General features: G+C 36.4%; 1 protein-coding gene across 2 annotated transcripts in view; it reads right to left on the reverse strand.

Moving 5' to 3' along the window:
- PRIMA1 (proline rich membrane anchor 1) overlaps window positions 1–23946 on the reverse strand; it is a 132779-nt gene that overhangs the window by 17996 nt on the left and 90837 nt on the right. For both annotated transcript variants that reach the window (XM_074235472.1, XM_074235473.1), the window contains one exon: window positions 20516–20645. In XM_074235472.1, the coding sequence (XP_074091573.1) occupies window positions 20516–20645 (130 nt within the window). The remainder of the gene's footprint in view (window positions 1–20515; window positions 20646–23946) is intronic.

The raw sequence follows: 23946 nt of genomic DNA on the forward strand, positions 1-23946 counted from the left end.
ACTTGAATTCTAATCTGGGAGACAACATAAAAACAAAAATGTATTTTCAATCAACAGTGAGCCTATACATAGTAGTTGTTAGGTCATTTTTTCCATTGTAGTCAACTTTCTGACCATAGTTGTGTTCTTCTTGGCAAAGCTACAGGGGTGGCTTACCATTTCCTTCTCTAACTCATTTTACAGATGAACAAACTGAAACAAACAGGGTTAAGTGACTTGCCCAGGGTCATATAGCTAGTTGGATTTGATCCCCCCCCCAGACTATCTACTCTGCCATAGCTGCCCTTGGCACATCATAAATATTTCTTGACTATGTATAAGACAAGATAAATACAATGAAAATGAATGGTAACTTTAGAGGAAAAGTACAGGGGGGGAATTAGGGGTGGGTAAAGAAAGTAAAAAAAGTAATTTTAGAGGTAGTTTTTGAGCTGAATGCTAGGGAAGCTAAGCAAGCTCCCTCTTCACCTTCAGAGATGAAGAGGGAGTGATTAATTCTAGAGACAGGACAGTCATTTAAAATGCATGGGTTGGGACAGTTAGGTGTTGCAGTAGATAGAGTACTACTCATGGAGTCAGGGGGGACCTGAATTCAAATCTGGCCTCAGACACTTAAAACTTGGCTGTGTGATCATGGGCAAGTCACTTAACCCCAGTACCTTACCAAAAAAATAAAAAAGGCAATTCATGGGCTTAGGAGAGGTAGTAGCATATGGGAAGAACAGTTAAGTTAATACACATTTGTTAAGTATTTTTTTATGTTCCAAACATTGTGTTAAATATAGATTTAGATAAAACAATAGTTAATGGGGACAAAGGATTTGGGTACAACGTTTTTTATGATATTAACATACACTGTATACTTCAAAGAAAAGTAATTTTAGGTTTCAGTTCTCTTCTTTTTTGTCTTCTCTGTAATTCTTGATACCTTTCCCTCAATTTCTCATCTCTTGACTTGATACTATTCTCCTACCTAATTGACCATTTCTTTCTAATTTCCTTTGCTGTATCAACCTACTCCTTCCAACTAAGTATGGATGTTCTCCAAGAACTGTCTTCCATTCTTTCTCTTTAGCCCACACACTCTATCCCACTATGATCTTATCTATTCCCATGGGTTCAATTATTACTGTAACTCTGTGAAGATAACTCCAAAATTCGTATATTCAATCCTAATCTGTCTTTTGTACTTGATGCCCATATTGTCAATCCCTTTTAGTTATTGCTTAAACTTTCTAGGCCTCATTGTCCTTATTTATAAAATAAGAAGGTTAAATTAGGTGACTGCTAAAGTTTTTCTGAGATCTAGTGTTATTTTTCCATTCAGATATCTCAAAAAGGTCTCAAACTCAATATGCCTATAATGGAAATCATTATATTATTCTCCTGTCCCCAGAATCCATCACTTTTCTAAACTCTCTTATTTTTGTTAAAAGGGCCAAAATCCTCTGGGAATCCATGTCTACAACAGTGGAATCACAGTTGACTCTTCCCTCTCCCTCAGTCTCATATCCATTCAGCAAAGTCCGACTAATGCTACTTCCATCCCATAACTAACATTCAGTCCACCCTCTCCATTTACATAGCCTCATCCTAATTTAGTATCTCATAACCTCTGCCCCTGAACTATTGTAGTAGTATACTAATTAGTCTCTCTACCTCTAGTCTCTTTCCTCTTCAAGTTCTTGAACAAGAATCACCTCTATATACTTGCTTAAGAGATGTCAACCAAGCCTTCACTTGAAGACCTCCAGTTATGAATATTCCAATTTCATTCTCAACTTCAACCATCTTTTTCTTAAGCACTGACATCATCAGGGGTCCTCAATTCCAAATTCAGATGCTACTGAATAGAATTCTGTAGAGTTAAACCTAGCTAGATTTATTCTTGGAGGGAAACTATCCAACATTTCAAAGATCTAACTATATTAATTCTTCTCTCCCCAATTTTGGAAAATATGCTTTATCAATATATTTTAATTTTATTTTACCCACATTTCCCAATATATCTCCTCACAGAGAATAGTCCCTTATAACAACGAATAAAAAGGGAAAAAGCAGTTCAGCAAATTTAACCAGTATATCAAAAATATCTAATATTATCTATACTCTTCCATATCTCTAATCTCCCATTTCCCCAGAAAAGAAGGAAGGTACCTTTAATATTTTCTTTGGGACTGAGGTTGCTCTTATAAGCCTTCCCATGCATCTCTATATTTATCTTATTCATTTCTGCTTATATCAGCATCAATATTCTATTACATTCATATACTTTATTTAGTCTTTCCTTCCTTCTCCTCCCTCTCTCTCCATGTGTATATAGGCATAGGCATATGTGTGTGTGTGTGTGTGTGTGTACGTGTATATATATATAATATATTGGTATATTTGGCATTCATTTTTGTCCCTGACCTCTCTGGGAGGATGTGCTTAAAAGTGCCATTTCTGGATCAAAGGACATGAAAATTTTAGTTACATTCTTGGTATAATTTCAAATTGTTTTCTGCAATAGATGGATCATTTCACAGCTCCATGAACAACTCATGAGCATGCCTATATTTCCACCATCTCTAGCATTGGTTATTCACATCTTTTGTCATCTTTGCCAATTTGATGAGTGTGAGTTGTTCCCTCCCCAATTTTTTTAATTCTGAAACTATAGGATATTCTCCAGTCTACAATAGAAGTCCTGCCCCTCCTTCTAGTATTAACTCCAGAGTTGACTCCTCCAAGAAGCTATCCTTGATCTTCTTAACCATTTAGAAGTGATCTTTCTTCTTGAATCTCTCTTACTATTTTACTTGTTCTTTCTCTGGGCACTGATCAAATTTGAACGTGAATTTTAGTGATTCTCTACATTTCTCATTTCTCCTGTAAATTGCCTCAGGGCAGGAACCATATGTAATAAAAAAATGTATCCCCTAAATGCAGCAAAGTATTTTTATTATATAGTAGTTGGTTAATGTGTTGAATTTTGCTGAATTGAAAGGTTTCATCTTGCAACAATGTGCTTTACCATCTACTTTGTTAGAACAAATATCTTCTGTAATCAACAAGAGTATATTATGTGCCAGACACACAATGTACCCCTAATTCTTCTGAATCTGTGGGTCTAGAAAAACCCTAAATATCTCTGTGACAAAGGAAAAATTGATGCTTGGAGAAGTTGAAAGTCAATTGGATCTGTCCTTTGTCTTTTCTAGTATTCTCTTAAATCGGCTGGGTTTTTAGTCAGTTACTTTATAGAATTAGAGTGCAAACAGTTGCCTCAAGCTGGTGGTAACCAAGATGAGCGTCCCTCCAAGATTGGATTGCTGCATAACCCCAGGAGGTTATTTAGTTAAATTAATAAAATACTAATCCCAAATCTGATACAAAAGGCTTCCCAGTGATAAAATGTTTCCTGTTACATGCTTCATATACATTCTTTGTGAGAGATTACATCTTGGATGAACTGAGCTAGATGACAAAAAGAAATTAACTTGGGTCAAGAGCTGATGTGGATCTTTTGAAGTAAAAAACAAGCTTCACAAATATTATCTCATTTTTTCCTTACATCTTTAGAAGATGCAATTATCCCTAATTTTTACAAATGAGATTAAGTGACTTGTTCAGTGAGTATCTGAATTTAAATTCTGGTCTTTCTAACTCTAACACTAGTAACTCTAGCCACTAGAGATGGTAAGAGAATGTCTTTGTTTCCTTCCTTTGTGAGTTAAGCACTTCAGTCCCAGATGAATTATAACTTGGCATATTGAAAGTTCACCTTTTACCTAGCTGTGTGGCCTTGGCCAAGCCACTTAACCCCATTTGCCTTGCAAAAACCTAAAAAAGAAAAAAGAAAGAAAGAAAGTTCACCTTTGATATTTAAAAAATCCTAGAAGTGGAAGGGAGTTACTAGGTCAGAGTTTTCCCAATTTTCCCTCCCTCACCCACCCAAAAAAAAACCCAAAAGGAAAAAGATGGAGTTTGCCAATGATAAGCCAGAAATCTTGAGTTCTGTTGCTGGAAAAACTCTAGGACACATTCTGAAGGAAATTGACCTATGAGTATAGAAAAAAGGAACCCATGCATACTAGGAACAAGTATAGCTCCATTAAGAGCAGCTCACTGCAGGTCAACTGTATTTCCTTTTTTTGACAAAGTTCCTACCCTAGTCCATCAGATTTTCTGTAGACATCTAGATTTTTGACAAAGCAACAGACAAGCTCTCTCTTGCTTCTGTTGTGAACAAGATGGATGCTTGTGGGTTAGTGGATGAAATAAATTGACTTTAGGAACTTGGTGATTATAGACCAAGAATAGTAAGTAATTGTTCATTGCCAACTTGAAGGAAGCCTCTGTTAGAGTAGTCTAGAGAGCCATCCCTTGCCCTGAACTGTTCCACACTGATAGATATCAGAGATGATATATATGACATTTGTAGTTGGAACAACTTTGGAAGGAATAGCTAACACACAGTGACAGCCAGAATACAACTCAAAACAAGGGACAACATTAGCTAAATCAAGTTGAGTAGGTTTAAATGTAATGTTGCCTAAGTAGGCTCAAAAATCAATGTCAAGAATACAAATGGTGGTGGAGAACGTCTATGAAATGATTTAGAAGTTTTACGAAACTACAAATACAGTACAAAACAGCAGTATAATACAGTCACTGAAAAAGAGAATACCATCCATAGTTTTCAATACAAGAGATACAATGTTCGATAAAATTCATTTGAACTATTTAAAAAGAATTAATCAATTATGTGCAAGGCACTCAAAGACAAAAACAAGAGTCCTTGTGTTTTTTTTTTTTTTAGGTTTTTGCAAGGCAAATGGGGTTAATTGGCTTGCCCAAGGCCACACAGCTAGGTAATTATTAAGTGTCTGAGACCAGATTTGAACCCAGGTACTCCTGACTCCACTACGCCACCTAGCCGCCCCAAGAGTCCTTGTTTTCAAGATAAGTAAATGTTAATTAATTTCAGGAAGAAAAATGCTAATAGCTAGAAGTTAGAAAAAGTCTTATGTAACAGTATAGCAACTATACTCACTGCTAAAGGAGGAGGTTAGAAGGAAGTGTATTTCTTGTGTGCAATAGCAGAGAGACAGAAGATAGAATGGATGATGTGTGTGTGTGTGTGTGTGTGTGTGTGTCTGTGTTTGTGTAGTGTTTGGGGCCCGTTAGGAAACCATTTTGTTTGGGAAGGCATTTATATAAAGAAGAGTTGTGTGCATTAAGATGGGAAAGGTAGTCATGCTATACAGGGCTTTAAATAGCATTTAAATGTATTTTACAGGTAATAGGGAGGAGTGTTGAGGATTTTTAACTAGAGGAACAACAAGATCAGTTCTGTGTTTTAGGGTGATAATTGCCACTAGGCTTTGCTCGAGACAGAGCATACCAGAAGTATTGCATTAAGTACCTGGAATCATATTTTATGAAAAAATTGACAAGCTAGAGAATGTCTGGGGAAAAAAGTGACCAAAATGATGGGAGGATGTGTTACAGAGTTAAGATGTTAGAATTGGGATTATTTAATCTAGATAAAACTCAGAACAGTTAGCCATGTGGAAGAAGGATTCAATATGTTTTGCTCAAATGGCAAAAGTAACAGAAATGGATTGCTGGGCCTGGAGCAGAGCATTGCTGAGAATAATCATAGTGAGCCTTGATGTAAGGAAAAATTGTCTCAAAATTAGAGCTGCCCCAAAGTAGAATGAACTGCTGCTGAGGGAGGGAGGAGGTTACCTCTTATGGGAAGTTTCAAAGCAGAGCCTGGGAGGGACCAGTAGAGTGACAGTGTTATCTCAGTTAAATATGGGTGGAAACTGAGTTTCAGAAAGTCTTTTCAGTTCTGTGATTCTGTGAAGAAAAAGACTAAGATTCTGGAGACTTGATCACTATCTACTTCTGGTTCTACTGTCAATTAGTTGTGTGACCTTAGTTAAGTCCCTTCACCTCCCTTGAACCTCATTTCATTTATCAAAAAGAAGATCTGAACTAAATCTTCAAGGACTTTCAGTGGTTGAGAAATGCTCTGATTTTAGATCCTTTCTTATTTTCCATCCTCTTTCCATTCATTTTTTCTCCCCTTAAGTATACCTTAGGTTCCTAGATCTAGAGTGGAAAGGGCCAGTTTATCCAAATTCCTCAGAGGATTTTCATACACAGAGGTTAAGTTGCCCAAAATCACATAGTTAATAAGAATCAGAAGTAGGATCCAAGCCCATGTTTTTTATTTCCAAAGCCAGAACTTCTTTCCATTGTACCATTAGGTGTCTTCTTATTGTAATTCAGTTGTTTCAGTCATATACAACTCTTTGTGACCCCATTTGGGGTTTTCTTGGCAAAGATCTGGTACTAGTTTGCCATTTCCTTCTCTAGCTTATTTTACAAATGAGAAAACTGAGGCAGAGGTAAGTAATCTGCCCAGAGTCACACAACTAGTGTCTGAGACCAGATTTGAACTCAGGAAGATGAGACTTCTTGACTCCAGGCCCAGCACTCTATTCACTGTGCCACTGAGCCACCCTTAGGTGTCTCAATGTTATATTTATTGTCTCAACTCCGTTAAATGTTATATTATTGCATGCCAATGATTTGGCATTTGAAATACTCCAATCTTAGGAGCAGTTATCAAGTTTAGGTTTCTTAAATTAATGGAATACAAAAGCTTCATGGATTTTTAGATTCATAAAGCTGGAAGAGACCTTGGAGATGAAGGACAATGAAAAATATATTGAACTTCGACTTTGAGGACCTGAGTTCAAATAGCACTAATGTCAGAGACAGTTCAATGACCTTGAACAAGTCACTTTATCTCCATATATTTCAACTCCATGAGGAGATTGAATTAGATGTTTTCTGAGGTCTCTTCTAACTCTATATCTATTCAAATCATCAGTGCCTCTCTGTTTCTCTATTTCTTGTCATCATTCTACCTTGGTACAGGTCCTCAACACACCTCACACCTAGACTCTTACAGAAGTGTATTACTGGTTTTTCTTCCTGCACCATTCCATACTCCTCTCAAGCTGTCAAACTGATTTTCCCAAAGTGCAGGAATCACCTTCCCCCTCTACTATTCAGTGAACTCAAATGGTTCCAGAATCAAATATTAAAATCCTATTTGGCCTTTAAGGTTTTTCATAATCCTTTCCTACCCTTCCAGTCTTACACATTGCTCACTTCCATAACTGTATTCATTTGACACTAGTCAGCTCGCTGTTTCTGGTTAGATTCTGGTAGTTCCACTGATTCTCCCCGAAGTCCAGAATTCATTCTCTCCTCATCTCCACTTCCTAGTTTCTTTCAAGTTCTAGATCAAATTCTACTTTCTGCATGAAGACTTTCTTTATCTCCCTTCTTTATCTACCTTCTTTAGAGGCAGCTGGGTGGAGCAGCGGATAGGCTTGAAATCAGGAACACGAGTCCAAATACAGTTTCACATGAATACCTTGGACAAGTAACTTTAGCCTCCATTTGCCTCAGTTTCTTCAACTAAAAACTTAGGGATAACAATAGCATCTTTTGATGTTCAGTCATGTTTGACTCTTGGAGACTGCATTTTGAGATTTTCATGGCAAAGATACTGGAATGGTTTGCCATTTCCTCTCCAAATCATTTTACAGATATGGAAATTGAGCAAATAGAAGTAAGTGTCTGAGATTAGATTTGAACTCAGGAAGACTAGTCTTCCTGAGTCTAAGCCTAATCTTCTATCCACTGTGCCACCTAGTTTACTTAGCAGTAGCATATACCTCCCAGGACTGTTGCAAGGATCACACATGAAATAATATTTATAAATTGTTTAGTGCCTGGCAGAGAGTGGGTAAACATTAACTAATTGCCTAATTTGTATACTTGAGGGATCTGCAAAGAAGAAAATATCCTTTTTGATTGTTTTTATGAAAACAGAAGTGAGGGATGTTAATACACATTGGGATGTTAATTTCCCCAAGTTATAGCAACTCACTTAAGTAATCCTCTGCTACTAATCTCTTGGGTCTCCCTAATTTTTCTCATCCAATCACTAAATTCCAGCCATTGTTTAAATCAGGATTTTCATCTGCAAAGTGAAGATGCAAATAACCTCATTCTCTCAATTGTCTACTCTTGTTTAATAGAAATCTAAATTCCAATTATCATCTATCCATTAATTCCATATTAAGAAAAGACCTTTAAATTACTCTTTGACTGGGGTAAAGTGAAGGTATATAGAGGTGGGCTAAGGATGAGATGAGGAGAATTTGTTGTAACAGACACACAAGGAGAAATCTGAGTTGTTAAGACTGTTCTCTGGTAGAAATCCCAAGGCTCTCCCAGTTCTACTAAAGACCTGTGTGAATACTGGCCTAATTACTTAACCTCTGGATACCAGAGGATCTTAATCTATTGAACAGACATAATACCACCCAAGAGCCTTGTAGCATCATTACAGTAACATTGATGGAATTCTTTAAAGCTTTCCGAGGAGAGGCTTCTTCAAGTACAAAGATTTGCTGTTAATTGTTTCTATCACCTTCCATTTCCCCAGGTCTTGCTTTCATAGCTAAAAAGCTTTCAAATAAGGGAGTTAAATTAAGGATAGTATCTTCTCTAGCTGAATTACTTCACATGATTGATTTTTTTTTCCTGAAAAGGCAGTAGCATGAAAAATGAGTTTTCATCCATTTCTAGTTCCCTCCACTAGAGAACATCTGGTTCCCTGATCTTATTTGCCTGGCACTTGACCTGGGCAAGATATTGAACCTTGTGTTGAACTCTTCTATAACACTTGCTGACATGGCCTTTGGCCAAGTTATTTCCTGATATAAGTAACATAGTAGATGGGGATAGAACACTGGACTTTGTCAAAATTTTCAAGGGACAGTTTCTGGGTAAATGATAATCAATTTAATCAACAACTGCTAGCAAGTAGTTAATTTAAAAAAATGCTCATTTGTCCTCTTGACCACCAAAGAGGCCTAATCTGTTAAACCTTCAATACTTATAAAACCTTTGGAAAAGGGAGTGCACCTGAGGGTGAAAATCAGCTCTGATTAATTAGCAAGTAATAAGAGAATGAACATTATAATGAGAAGTGAACATATTCTAATGAGGGGCTGAGGGGATATTGTTCTAATCACTCAGTTTTGGGTAAAGTTATCTATACCCATACCACCCATTGAGGGTAATCTAGACATAAAGGAAAATTGACTTTTTCCTCGACCTTTCTGAGTATCAAACACAATGGACCAGAATCCATCAGTTCACCTACCTAAAATTTTTTACCTTTTGAATAGATCTGAATTGTCTCTCAGTCCTAAACTTCAAATCCTGCCTGAATAATCTAGAGGGGCTAATTTATGAATGAGTAAGTAGAAAAGGGGAAAAGAAATTCAGTCCTAATTCAATAACTTGTTCTTAATAGAGGAGAGAAATAAATATTTCTTTCAGCTTAGGATCCAAGAAGACATACCCTCAAATCCTAACTCAGACACCAACCAGTCATATAACCCTCATAAAATGAGAAGATTGCATTTGAAAACCTTAAAGATCCATCCAGCTCTAAATGTATGATTTTTGAAGAAATAGAAAGAAAATGGGGAGCTCTCTTCAATCCATGTCTAGAAAACAGATAAACTGTAATCAAAATATCTCCTCTGAGGTCAGTGCCTAGCAGTCTCAAAAGGCAAGAAACAAAAAATCACCTCTGACAATAAACAGCTTGTTTTACGAGCTACAGTCCAACATCTTTGACAATCTTCTAATGCAAAGGGGCATATTGAGTTAATGAAAACTCTGGCTGGTAGACACTAATATTATCTCCATTTTGCAAATGAAGAAACTGAATGAGATTAAGTGACTTGCCCTGGTAAATGACCAAGGCTGAAATTGAAATCAGGTCTTCCTGACTCCAGGTCCAGCACGCTAGCCACTGTCCTTCCTAGCTGCCCATGAAACCCCCCTAAAATACCCAAGATAGTTCATAAATTCCAGGCAACAAACATGATAGCAATTTTGTCTTCTATTCTCCATGATAAACATTCCCAATTACCTTACCAAATATCTATATAGCACAGACTTTAGTCATCCTCATTGCCCTATAAATGTAACATTTCAGCTTCTACCACTTTCTTAAAATGTGCCTGCAACTGAACATAGTACTTCAAAGGCAAGATACAGTTGTGTTATTATCTTCTTAATTTTGGAACAGCACCTCACTCAATAATACTTGAGAAAGTATTAGTTAATTTTGAACACATCAAATTTCTGGCTCATATTGAGTGTTTTACTATCTTTTCCACAAAAATTCTTATCTCATTACATCTCCCCTGTCTTTGTGAAGTTTAGTTTTTGGAACCAGTGCAAAACTTTATAATTATTCCTATGAAATATCATTTCATTTGATTTGGTCCATCATTTTGGCCTGGTCATTTCAGATTTGGACTTTGCTATCTGACATATTAGATACTTCGACAAACTTGGTATCATCTGTAGATTTTATAATCATGGCATCTGTGCCCTAATCCAAATTATTTAACCAAAAAATATTGAACATAGTGGGAACAAGAGCCCTCCAAACTTCAAGTCACTCCACTAGAGACTCTCCAAGATGATATAGACCATTAACTAATTTTTGTGCCTGACACTGAATTATATTTCAAATACCTAGACAGAAGACATAAATGAAGAGCAGAGGATGAGTTATCAAGTATAACATTCAACCACTTCCTAATCCACTTACTTTGACATCATCTTTTTCATATCTCTCCATCTTACCCATATGCATTTATGATGAAAATTAAGTGCTTTGCTGAAAACTAGGTATTTTATGTCTATTGATTTCCCTTGGTCTAGTTACAATGTCAAAAAAAAAAGAAACAAGATTAATTTAATATCACCAGTTCTTGATGAAATCACATGATACCTGCTTCCCTTTCCATGTACTTTGAAATCATCCCCTCAAGATGTTATAGAATTTTGCCAGGAATAGAAATAAAATTTACTGGCCAAGAGTTTCCAGGCTCTACCTTTTCCCCCATTTGAAAAACTAAGACAGTTGCCTTTTTGTCCAATCTGGTAGTAACTATTCCTTTCTTTGGGACTTTTCAAAGATCATCAATAGCAGTCAACAATGTTTCCTAGCAGTTCTTTTTAATAAACAAGGCACTTAATAATTGTTAACTGATAGATATAGTTTATCTGTCTGGTCACTTGAATTAATTGAGGATGGATAGATATTGGCTGGCCATCCTCTCATTTCTCTTGAATTATAATCCCTACTTTGAATTTGTTGTTGTCTACCCTAATCATTCCTGTTGAAAAAAAAAGAAAAAAAAAACCCCAAGAGTTGAATGTTTAGCTTTTCATTTTTACCCACCAATATCATTCTATGCATTGTATGCAGTACTCTTTTTCTTTCATTTTTGCAAGGCAATGAGGTTAAATGACTTGCCCAAGGTCACACAAAAGGAAATTACTAAGTGTCTGAATTCAAATTTGAACTCAGGTTCTCCTGACTCCAGGACTGGTGCCCTATCCACTGTGCCACCTAGCTGCCCCAATGTATGAAGTACTCTCACACCTCATTTGACCTTTTCTTAATATAGCTTTAAGAAACTCCATATTCCCAGACCTTTATCTTTAGCACTGATCATCAGTCTCAGCTCATTCTGGGTTTTAGAACTGCAACATCTAATTCTTACAGAACCATTCTCTTCATTGTATTTATCCTTGGTTACTTGTACTGGCTACCCTATTCTGAAAATATCTTTTTAAAAATCTAAGTATGTTGATAGGTTCCCTGGGCAGTCATATCAATCAGTAGCTGTTTTATTCTCCCCATTAGAATAATTTTTGCTGGACTCTTCAGAATTTCCTACTTGAGAGCTTCATGTCCCTCTTGGGCTGACCTCCCCTTCAACACATGAAACCTTTGGATCTTATCTAGCCTTTCTTTTGAGTACTTCGAAATCGACTCTCTGAAAATCTGGGGTGCATGTCAGACTGTATGACTTTCATTTCCTTCTCCAGAGTGAACTCTTGCCCCAAGGATCTTTTCATTTTGACTTCAAAGGACATTTCTTCCTTGGTGGTGAGAATCAGAATAGCAAGTTCCTTTGTTTCTTCCTCCACTTTTTGAAGGTTGAAATTATCGTTGAGGTAAGCCTCAAATTCATCATCTTCTCTGCTTTTGGATGAGGGAGAGAGACTTCCAAACCTCCAAATGGCTAAAATCACCTTCACTACAATAACCTCTTTCTGTTCTAGTTTTAAGTTCCAAACTGCTCATTTAATTCTTCTATGTAGGTCAGAGTTTCTTAATCTTTTTTTTTTTTTTTTTTTATGTGTGCCATGGGCTCATGGGCCCTTATCGCAGACTGGTGAAACTTACAAAGGTAGGTAATATGCCTAATAAATAGACAGCACTTAATAAATGCTTGGTGAATGGAATACAGTAATATTTATTTTTAACCTCAGTGGATAATGAATTAAGTAATGAAATAATGGGCACTTTTTCATATGACTATATAATTTTAGTATATATTGCTATGCCATAACATACTTTTGGGATTACATGGAAAACAGTTGTATGGGATAGGAAATATGAATAGGTATTTCTCTATAGCTTGAAGGAACTCTAAAATTGATGAGATCACAGATTCATTTGAATAAAGCTTCCTTTTACCTATTCTGTCTTTTGCATAAATTATCCCCCTCTGGAGCAAAATTCCAGTTATGAATATCATCCCACCAAGTCTCAGTGATTTCTAAGGGGCCAAATTTGCCTCTTTGAATCTTCAGTTCATTCTATTTATTACTCATACTTTGTATGTCTGTTGATGTAGCAACATAATGCAGTGATTAGAGAGAAATGACCTCAGAAAGATGACCTGGGTTCTAATGCTGTATTTAATACAGCATGGTTATGTGATCCTGTGCAAATCATGTCACTTCTCACTTTAGGACTATTTGATTCTGAAAAGTTGCTGACCACTATTTATTGGAAGAAATTTCATCACTTAGGATTTCTCTCTCTCTCTCTCTCTCTCTCTCTCTCTCTCTCTCTCTCTCTCTCTCTCTCAGATTTAAATTCACCTCTTTGTAACTTCTATCCACAATGCTTTGTGCTCTGACTTCAAATTACAAATAGAACTACCTCAATCCCTTTTCCATATGGCAACCTTTCAAATACTTGAAAATAGCTATCACTTCCCTGAAGAGCCTATTGGATGGGGTTTGAATATAAATGCTTCTTGAGAATTCTTAATTTTTAATTTTTTTAAATTTGTTTTTAGGTTTTTGCAAGGCAAATGTGGTTAAGTGGCTTGCCCAAGGTCACACAACTAGGTAATTATTAAGTGTTTGAGACCAGATTTGAATCCAGGTACTCCTGACTCCAGGGTCGGTGCTTTATCCACTGCACCACCTAGCCACCCCCTTCTTGAGAATTCTTAAAAATTCCCTGGATTCTAGGCTCTCTGGACCCACTTGGGAGGTCAGACATTATTTAGTATCCAGAGTAGACAAGAAACAAATGCACAAGACAAAATACAAGGAATGAAATCCCATTATCCAATTAGATCTAAGTCATTTCATCTCATCCCTGATGTCCAGATGCTTTTCTCTTCTTCCCTGGATCCTGTGCTTTTTGTCTTTACTTATTCAAAAGCAGAGTAGCTAGTTGGCACAGTATACTGGCCTTGGAGTCAGGAGGACAAGAGTTTGAATCCAGCCTCAGACACTTGATTCTTACTAGCTGTGTGACCTTGGGAAAGTCAGGGTCATCTCCAGTCATCCTGATTCATATCTGACCACCAGACCAGATGGCTTTGGAGTAGAAAGTGAGGCCTCCCTCAAATCCAATTCATATACTTTTCATGGCATCACCTCCCTGATGTTGTGGTCTTCTTTGAAAATGAAGGACAAGCATTATTATTATTATTATTATTATTCAGAGGTATTATTAATTTCAGATAATTTGCCTCTACATATTGCTAATGAATCTGTTCTTTTATTGAAAATTTTTTTGTCTTCCAGATGTTAAGTTCTCTGTATAACTAAATTTCTATTTAAATGTGTTTTTCAATTTGGTTATCTCATTAACTCCCATGGATTTAATTGTCATCTTTATGCATATGATTCCCAAATCAATTTTTTTCCAGTTGCACTCAAGCTTGAACTTCAGTATTGCACCATCAACTACTCATTGGACAATTAGAACTGGATAGCCCAGAAGCATTTCAAACCCAAACTGTCCCCTCAAACCTAACTTTCTTTTGAACTTAAATGCCAATCAATTTTAAAGTAAAAAATGATCTTTGAGGACATTTAATCACCTCATTTTACAATTGAAGAAACTGAGGGAGTAGTTTATAATTGTGGAATATTTCCTCCAAAATTTATTATAAAAAGTGTATTTTTTATGACTATTTGAGTTGTGTAATGTACTTGACATGTTTTCCAAACAATCTGTGCCTGTTTAGTCTTCCCACTGTACCTGAATTTTGTTGTGCCTCGTAATACACTATGCTGAACTATACAGAAAATATGGTTTTGAAACAATTCTTTCTGAGGAAATAGTATAAACACAACAGTAATGATAACAGCACTAATAACTAATTTCTCTAACATTAAAATTTGCATAGAACTTTTTCTACAAGCTTGTGAGAAAGGAAGTAAAAAATATTTTTATCTAATTTTAGAAATGAAGAAATAGATTCAGATAAGAAATTTTCCAATGAGGACACTTGAGTAGAGGTTTAGGGATCAAATATAAGGCTATTACTTTCAAGTTCAGAGACTGTGAATTAAGTACCCCAAATGTAGACTTAGAAATTTTATTTAATTATAATTCACTTATTTAAAAATATTAATCTGAGAAGGGTTCCATGAGATTATCAATCAGTCAAAGGGGCTGTTCACCCCCAAATAGGTTGAAAACTATTGTCCTAGATATAACATGAGCCCAAGGCTGACTTAAAAGGGCCTTCCATAAAGAGTTCTAATCCAAGGATCTAGTTATAAAATGAAAAGAATTCAATCATTAACAATCATTTACTAAGTTCTCACTGAAGTTATAACTAGTGATCCTAATACCTGGTTATAAGGCAAATTTAGTCATTTTTGTGGAGGCCTCAGATACCAAGAGCTATAGGACATAATCCTAGGACCCCAGGAGACAATACAGGATCTGCTGTGGTATGGCTGCCATGGTTAGGAATGAAGCTTGCCATTTGGTAGCTTCCTGTTTTAACTAGTGATTCCTATAAACTATTAATTAAGATCAGTTGTTTCTACTAGATAGCGTCCAGATGATGTGAATTCCCTCTAAATATTAGTGCCCTCAGAAAAAGTTCAAGTCACTCAACCATACTTAAATTCTGATTTTTACTATGTATGATAAATTGAACATGCCATAAAAATATATATACTTATCTATACAGTATTTGTGTATGTATACACACATATATTTATAAAAATATTTATCTCTTGTAAATATATATGTAATATATACACATGTTTAGTCATTTCAGACATAACTGATTCTTTGTGATCCCATTTAGGGTTTTCTTGGCAAAGGTACTGGAATGATTTATCATTTCCTTCTTCAGTTCATTTTTCCAGATGAGGAAACTGAGACAAACAGGGTTAAGTGACTTGGTTAGAGTCACAACACTCAAATACATTTCTGTAGTTTACAGTGTAGTTAGTAAAAGTGCCCTGGTTTGGGGGGCAAGGAACTTGGGTTCAAATGCTGTCTCTGCCTGTGTGACCTCGGGCAAGTCACTTAATTTCTTTTGCAACAGTTTTCTCATCTTAAAAATGATGGATTGGACTAAATTTCTCAATAGTCCCTTCCAGTTCTAAATCTATGCTCCTCTTCTTATGCATTATTCATGATCAAGAAGACTGGTCAAAATATTCTGTAGATCTTTACTGGTCTCACAGCAGAAGAGGCTGTAAATAATAAGTAAATGGAGATTGAATAGTTGTACAGAAAATCAATTTCAAGAGATAAAGAAGGGCCAGAATGAAGTCCCCAAACAGACAATTTCCGATTCCTGGGTGACTCTGGCCATGCCAGTGACCTGAGGAAAGAAGCTGTTTTTCAGGAATAAAAAAAATCTACATGAACATCTGTCCTAGCTGAACAAAAGCTCATAATCAATGATATGCCTCACTTTGCCATAAGACCAGCTTCTTCCCTCCAGAGAATGGGTTGAGGCAATTCTTAAGTGGCAGTGAGGCAATGCAAAGCTCATTTCAGTAGAGAAAATCAGAACCAGGACCACTTATTTCTACATCTCTTAAAAGTGAGTAAAGTGTGTTCATGGGCAAATACAGAATACCAAGATGGGTAATGGGGGGAGGTAAAATTTGCCAAATAGAAAATATTTCTCTCTCCAAACTGGAAGAGAAATTACATTTGTTCTGCTCATTTCCCAAAGGTCAGATAAAGGAAGGATGGAATCAGATTGAGGCAGAATACTTCTTAACACTTAGTTATACAAAAGTAGAATATGCTTGTTACCTAATGAGGTAACCCTCATAGGAAGTCTTCAAGCAATTTGATAGTTTCTTATTCAAGCAAAGATTGGACTAGATGCTTTCTTAGATCCCTTCTAAGACTCTCTGGGTGAATTTTATTTTGAATTCTATGCATTGGACTTAGTTATCTTCACAAAGGGTATGACCAAAATGGGATTCTGTTTGGAAACATAGGTACAAAGCTGAATCAAGACATTTCATTGGATTTTAATACTAACAGGCATCTATTTGATGCAGAACACCATTGCCTGGAGCAAAGGGAGAAACAAAAAGAAAAAGATACTTTCTGCCTATTTTTCCCTTTTTACGAAGTTTATAACCTCATTGGTTGAAAAACACCATGGTGCAGTAGAGCGATACTGGATCATAGGTCACATATTTGCTCTAAAAATATTAAAAAAAACAGACTCAGAGGATTTAGAATGGGAAGAAACCTTTGAGAGAATCTAGTTCGATCTTCTGGGCTTGTTTGGATATATAAGTAGTAAGGAGCCAGAATTTGGATTTGAATCCAGGGCTTTTGACATCATGGTCAGGCATGTGAACTATTTGCTGTCTCTCTCTCTTTTTCTTCCTAAGTTTTTTGTTTGGAGAACCTCCACAAGACTCATATAACTATATACAACTTAAAATTTAAAATTTAATTTAATTACATTAAATTATTAAAAACATACAATTTAAAATTCTTTATATCACCACTACCCTGAGGTACCACTCCTTTCTTAGTAAGTAATGCTTATCAGGTAGATTCTGAATTGATTTTGGTTTTAAAAATGTCTATAAAGAGTTTCAGATCATCTAATACATTTTCCTTTGGATATTAATATCAACAGGAAATCTTGGGCTTAACCAGACAGGTCTGGCTAACTTTAAATATTAGAAGAATAAACAAATTTGTGGCATTCTCATAATTATACTAATACTATTAACATCATATTATACTAATAATTATATTAACTATGGACCAACAATTATTTTACACATAAAGCATGTGGGTGGCAGCTTCCCAAACCCAGGCAATTAGAGCAAAACATCTCTTGATTAACTCTGGCCAAAGTGAGGTCCAGTATGCTGACATTGCTATCAACTGGAGTTTGGACTTAATTTTATGAGATGTGAGACTACATGTTCAGGTCAGAAACAGCGGAATTTATGGCCTTGGCTCAGTGATGTTCATTTAACTTCCCAAGCTTTATCCAAGTTAGGGAAAAAAGAATCAAATATCCACTATAAAAAACACAGCCAGACAGCATCAGTATACTTTCTGCCAAAGAATGGAGCCAGAGAATTCTTTGTCAGCAAAGAAAGAAGAGTTATTCATTCTCCAATGTGCTGCTGAGCACTCCTCTTGGCCAAAATGTCATCTCAGTCAAAAGGTCACCTGGGGGGAAAAAGCCTCATACTATAAGAATAAGCTCTTTACATGGGTCAGGTCAGATTCCCACAACAACTCCATGAGATAGGTGCTATTATTATCACCTTTCTGATTTTACAACTGAGAAAACTGAGGCAGACATTCTTAAGTGATTTGCTGGAGGTAAGATTTGAAATTGCATTCCTAAGGGGTAGCTAGGTGGCACAATGGATAGAGCACTGGCCATGGAGTCAGGAGTACCTGGGTTCAAATCCAGTCTCAAACACTTAATAATTACCTAGCTGTGTGGCCTTGGGCAAGCCACTTAACCCCATTTGCCTTGCAAAAACCTAAAAAAAATTGCATTCCTAACTCCAAGACCTGCACTCCCTGAGCCACCTAGCTTTCTACCAATATACTACATTAGACTCTTAGAGTTGGAAAGAACCTTTGCCACAACTCTGTCCTGTAGGTAATTCGAGTACTATTTCCATCAGTAAGGGTCCTGGTCAGAGCCCAAAACCTGGACTTCAAGATTTCACTGCACCATAGTGCCATGTATAAAAACATGGTCACTTTTCATTAATATTGTAAAGAGAAGGTCAGTGGGCAGATCACTGGGGCTGGAGTCAGGAAGACCTGAGTTCAAATCTAGACTTAGACTCTTGCTAGTTGTGTGAACTTGGCAGGTTATTTGACCTCTACTTGCCTGTTTCCTCTATTGTAAAATGAGGATAACAATGGAACTTATCTCCCAGGATCATTGTGAGTATCAAATGAAATAGTATTTCCACAGTGTCTGACATAGAGTGGAAGCCTAACTAATAAAAGCTTGTCTCATTCCTTCCTCTGAGAATTCAGGTCCACTTTGTAACAAATGAATAAACAATCTCACTTTTATCAGGCTCAAAACAAAAGGTTTTCCTGGGCAAAACATGTGAGATAAGACTAAAAACATACTCCCTGCCCTCACAGACTACATAGTTTGGAACAGGGTTAGGTAATATATACAAGTAATTGTGATAAAAAAAAATAATGAGTTTTAAATTGTTCAAACCAAGTGCTTGTAAGGTTCAAGACAGTAGTAGCAGGGAGGGAGCATTAAGGATGTAGAATATTTGTCTTATTTTCAATTTTTTAGGACTTTTGCCATTCTTGTTAAGAGGTTTGTTTCATATCATATATGGGGGAAGATCAGGAGATTTTAGAACTGTGCCTGTCTTCTCTCTTCCATCTTGGCCCTCTCTGCCTATTTTTGCCATTCTTGATGAATTCTCAAAGAATACTGACATCAGTCCTCAAAATCACAACTTTCAATTCTTTAATTACTCCATGAGATCTGAATTCATTTGAGTCTCTATTACCTTGCCTTCTCCCTCTACCCAAGTGAGCCTTGAAAAAAGATTTTTATTTATTTATTTATTTATTTTTATGTTTCTGCAAGGCAAATGGGGTTAAGTGGTTTGCCCAAGGCCACAGATGGGTAATTATTAAGTGTCTGAGACCGGATTTGAACTCAGGTACTCCTGACACCAGGGCCGGTGCTTTATCCACTGTGCCACCTAGCCACCCCGAAAAAAGACTTTTAAAAGATCCAATCAATACAATCGATGCACTGACCATGTCTGAAAATACAGAACATGCTGCATAGTCAGTCTTTCCCCTTCTTCAGTGAAAGGAAGGTGTTATGTTTTCTCATCTCTTCTCCAGACCAGGCCTTATAATTATATAATATTCAGTTTCATTTTATTGTCCCCTCCATTTATGTCATCATATAGTATAGTAACTGTTTTCCTGTTTGGGGTTACTTTGCTTTGCACCAAATTTTCCAGAATCCTTCATATTCATGGTTTCTAGCATCATAATATTCCATTCCATTAATGAACCACATTTCCCAAAGTTTCCACTATGTTTACACACCCACTTTGTCCCCAGTTCTTTGCTACCACAAAGAGTGCTACTATTAATAAATACTTTGCTATATAAGAAAGCTTTCTGTTTTTTTATTTTCTTGGCTACATGCCTAATACCAGAAGTGGAATTCCTGTTTAAAAGAAATGTTTACAAAGTGTTTTATGTATGTGATCTATTTTATTTCATAAAAATGACTCCAATTTCTGTTTTTTTGTTTTTTTTAACAAGGGAATGGGGTTAAGTGACTTGCCCAAGGTCACCCAGCTAGGTGATTATTAAGTATCTGAGGCCAGATTTGAATTTAGATCCTCCTGAATCCAGTGCCATTGCTCTATCCACTGCACCACCTATCTGCCCCACTGAGCTATTATCAAAAGCTGGGATCTGAACCTGCTATCTGACTCCCCTATATTACTTTCTCATCTTTTTGAAAGATGAGTGATTGTGCTGTTTCACCTGCAAATAATAATATGCTACAGAACTAGATCCTATATCCCCAATGATGGGGGCAATGAATGCCATATCATAATTCCTGGGTGCATGCAAACATGATATCTATCAAATTGCTTACCATCTTGGGGAGGGAGGTAGAATTTGGAATTCAAAACTTTAAAAAAAATGGAGGAAGAGGAATTTCCCATTAATCCACAAAGAAACCACTTATCAGTTGGAGTTGGAGGGTGGTGGTGTAAGAGAGCAAAGAGGGAGACTATACACTCTTACCTTTTTATGGCTTTGTAACAAATGATGACAATGACAACCAGAAACACAAGTGTGGCACAGCATACTGCAATGATGATGACCAAGCCTGACCACCAGGTATCTTCAGGAGGACACGAGGTAGAGTTGGGAGCTGTGTGAAAGATAGAAACAGTGAGAGAACATGGTTAATTCAGGTTCCTTTCACTAAGAAGCCCATGGTAAACCATTCACAAGCTATCATTCATGAAACTGTCAAAGAGCAGGGGAAAGAAGATATTCAAGAGACCTCATTTGGAAGGCTTCAGCTTTTCTCAGTTTGAGGTTAGTCATACTTTAATGTCTGTGCTATGTGATAGATGACATCATTGGCTGTTTTTTCAATTAGTCCTCCTCTGCATCAGAGGACAGTTCACTAAGATCAAAGGTTAAACATCACATCGCTAACAATTTATTCTCAGCATGAGGTCATTGAGGGCAGGTGCAAGTTTGATTTTCCTTGAAAATAACACATCCACACATTTGAAATTCTCTTTTTACAGGCATTTAATGAACTGCATTTGGAACTGAGGTGGGTAGCAGATATGGCAAAATGAAAACTACATATTGATACTTTGTGGGATGGATATGAATAGAGGAAAGCACAGGGAAATTAAATTTAATTCAACAATTTAGTAATAATAATATATAATAATTAATATCACTGTTCAATTATTATCTCTTTTAATCCTCACAACAACCTTGTGAGATAGTTGCTATTAATATCCCCATTTTACAGTTGAAGAAACTGAGGCTGAGAGAGGTTAAGTGTCTTGCCCAAGATCACAAAGCAAATATGATCTGAAGCTGGGCTTAAACTCATGTCCTCCCAATGTCAAGCCTAGCACTGGACCACCTAGCTATGTCAATATTAAGAACTGACTACATGTCTGATATTGTGCTTGACCCTGGGAGATGTCAGTAGCTAGAAATTCATAGAACTCATCTGTCTAATTACTTTATTTTCATATTTCAGGTCACAAGTCCAGAAAAGTTGTGATTTGCTCAACCAGGTCCTCTTTCTTTAGTGCACTTATATTAGCATCAGTCCTCTAAAAAAATGAAGAACATAGTCTCTGCTCTACAGGAACAAAAAACAGTCAAAGAATGAGAGTCTTGAGTTGAAAGAGATGGCAGAGGTGAATAGCTCTATGGATGTGGTTATTGAGGAGGAAAGGTTCATGAACAGAGTCAGCTGCTGCAGTAGACAATTGAGAAAAAGCTAATAGATGTGGTAATTAAGAGATCACTGAAACATTGGAGAAGACAGTTTCTGTTGAATGAATAAATCAGGTCATAGAAATTCCTCTCTTCTTAGAAGAAAGTAAGGAGGACAAGGGGAAGATGGACTCTTTTTCAAAGAGAAATTAGTCATGATGTTTTTGATTAATCAAGGAAAAAAAACAAGACTGGATTTAGTTGTGAGATTTAAACCTAGATTATGCAGATGCCAAATCCAGTGTCCTACCCATTAGAAATGCTGCCTTTCTGTTCACTCATCTGATTCTGTCTTTTTCCACTCTCATGAATTACAAACAAGCTACAGTCCATGCCCTGAACTTCTTCCATATGCATACCTGTTTAAATCCCAGAACTGAAAAGGACCTAAAAATCTTCTGGTTGAGCATACCCAGTTGTCCTTAGGAAACCTTGTCCAAGATCATATAGATAAAATGAAATTCTTCTTTGAAGATAAAATTCGGGGATCTTGTCCTTTGTGAAGCCTCCACTGATCCCTCACAGTTGAAAGCAACCTATTCCTCTTCAAATCATTCTCTCCATTATCCTGTAAAATCCTTGAGATAAGATACCATGCTCAAGAATCCAGCTCCCAATTGTCTTTAGGATAAAATGAAAACTCATTTGTTGGGAATTTAGAGCCTTCCACAGTCTAGTTCCAGACTACTTTTCCACACTCACCACTTCTCTTTAGATGCTTTAGCCAAGCTATCCTGCCTGGAATTCCTTAAATCTGACATTTAACTTATCTCTATAACTTTATATGAACTCATTCCCACCCCACCCCCAACAGCTGAAATATACTTTTCCTCACTTTTATTTATGAAAATTCTTTGTTTCCTTCAAGACACAGCTCAGGTAGTGACGCCTATGAGAAGCATTCTCTCATCTCCCTAGTTTCCAGTGTTCTTGCCCTCCTCAAATTATCTTGATTGTACTGATCATTTTATGCATTTTATTACTTAGGAATGTATAAGCTTCTTGGGGATAGGGACTATTTTTAATCTTTAGCTATGTATCCCAAAGTGTTTTGTCCACAGGCGACATTTAATAAATCCATATTGAACTGAATTGAATTTCGAGGCCTCTGCTTGTCTTCCCAGCTTTAAAATGGATCATTCTTTATAGGGCACTGTGGGGATAAATTAACTTAGGTAGGTGCTTCTTTGGTATCAGAGAAATATTCCATTATTTCCAGAATCTGTGATTTCATTTGTGTAAGAAGCCCGTCTTCCCTAGTTCTTTTTTTTTTTTTTTTTTGTAATTTGTCTCCAAGAGTGCTGTGGCTCAGTTTAGTAGAAATTAAGCTCTTAGATCAATATCTTAGCCTATATTCTACAATAAAATAAAAATGGAAATTTGACCTAAATATCATAAAGCAATCAGAAAAGAAATGGTTCACACAACTTATGTAGCTATAGGCAAGAGGAGGAATTCTTTTTTTAAAAATATATTTATTTAAGGCAATAGGATTAAGTGACTTGCCAAAAGTCACGCAGCTAGGCAATTATTAAGTGTCTGAGGCCACATTTGAACTCAGGTCCTCCTGACTTCAGGGTTGGTGCTCTATCCACTGAAAAACCTAACTGCCCCCAGAGGAGGAATTCTTGACCTTAGGATTAAGGTAATTACAAGAAGAAATAAAAATTTTGATTGACATAAACTTGAAATACTTTGGGTCAAAATAATGCACTCAGGGTAAGAAGGAAAGTAATTTAATGAAGAAAAAATATTTATATAAAACTCCTTGTATGAGGGCTTAGAATCCAAGATATATAGACAAGTAACAGAAATATTGGTAACTAAAAATTATCTCCTAATAGAAAATAGTCAAAGGGGAAGATGAGGAGGATAGAAAGAAGGATTTATTAAGCATTTACTATGTGTAGGTACTGTGCTAATTTGATCTCATTTTTCATTTGATCCTCACATTTTTTTTCTCATTTGATACTCACAACTCTGGGAGGTTAGATGCTATTATTATCCCTACTTTATAATTAAGGAAACTGAGGACGAGGTTAAAAGACGGGCCCAGGGCCATAGAGCTGCTAAGTATCTGAGCAGTATGTGAAATCAAGTCTTTCTGATTCTGAGTCCAAAAGGTTAGTCAAAGAGTAGAAGCAAACAATTCTCAAAAGACTGCAAACTATGTAGAATCGTATGGAAGAATGCCCAAA

Source organism: Macrotis lagotis, chromosome 4, assembly GCF_037893015.1.
Source record: "Macrotis lagotis isolate mMagLag1 chromosome 4, bilby.v1.9.chrom.fasta, whole genome shotgun sequence".
Lineage (NCBI taxonomy): Eukaryota > Metazoa > Chordata > Mammalia > Peramelemorphia > Peramelidae > Macrotis > Macrotis lagotis.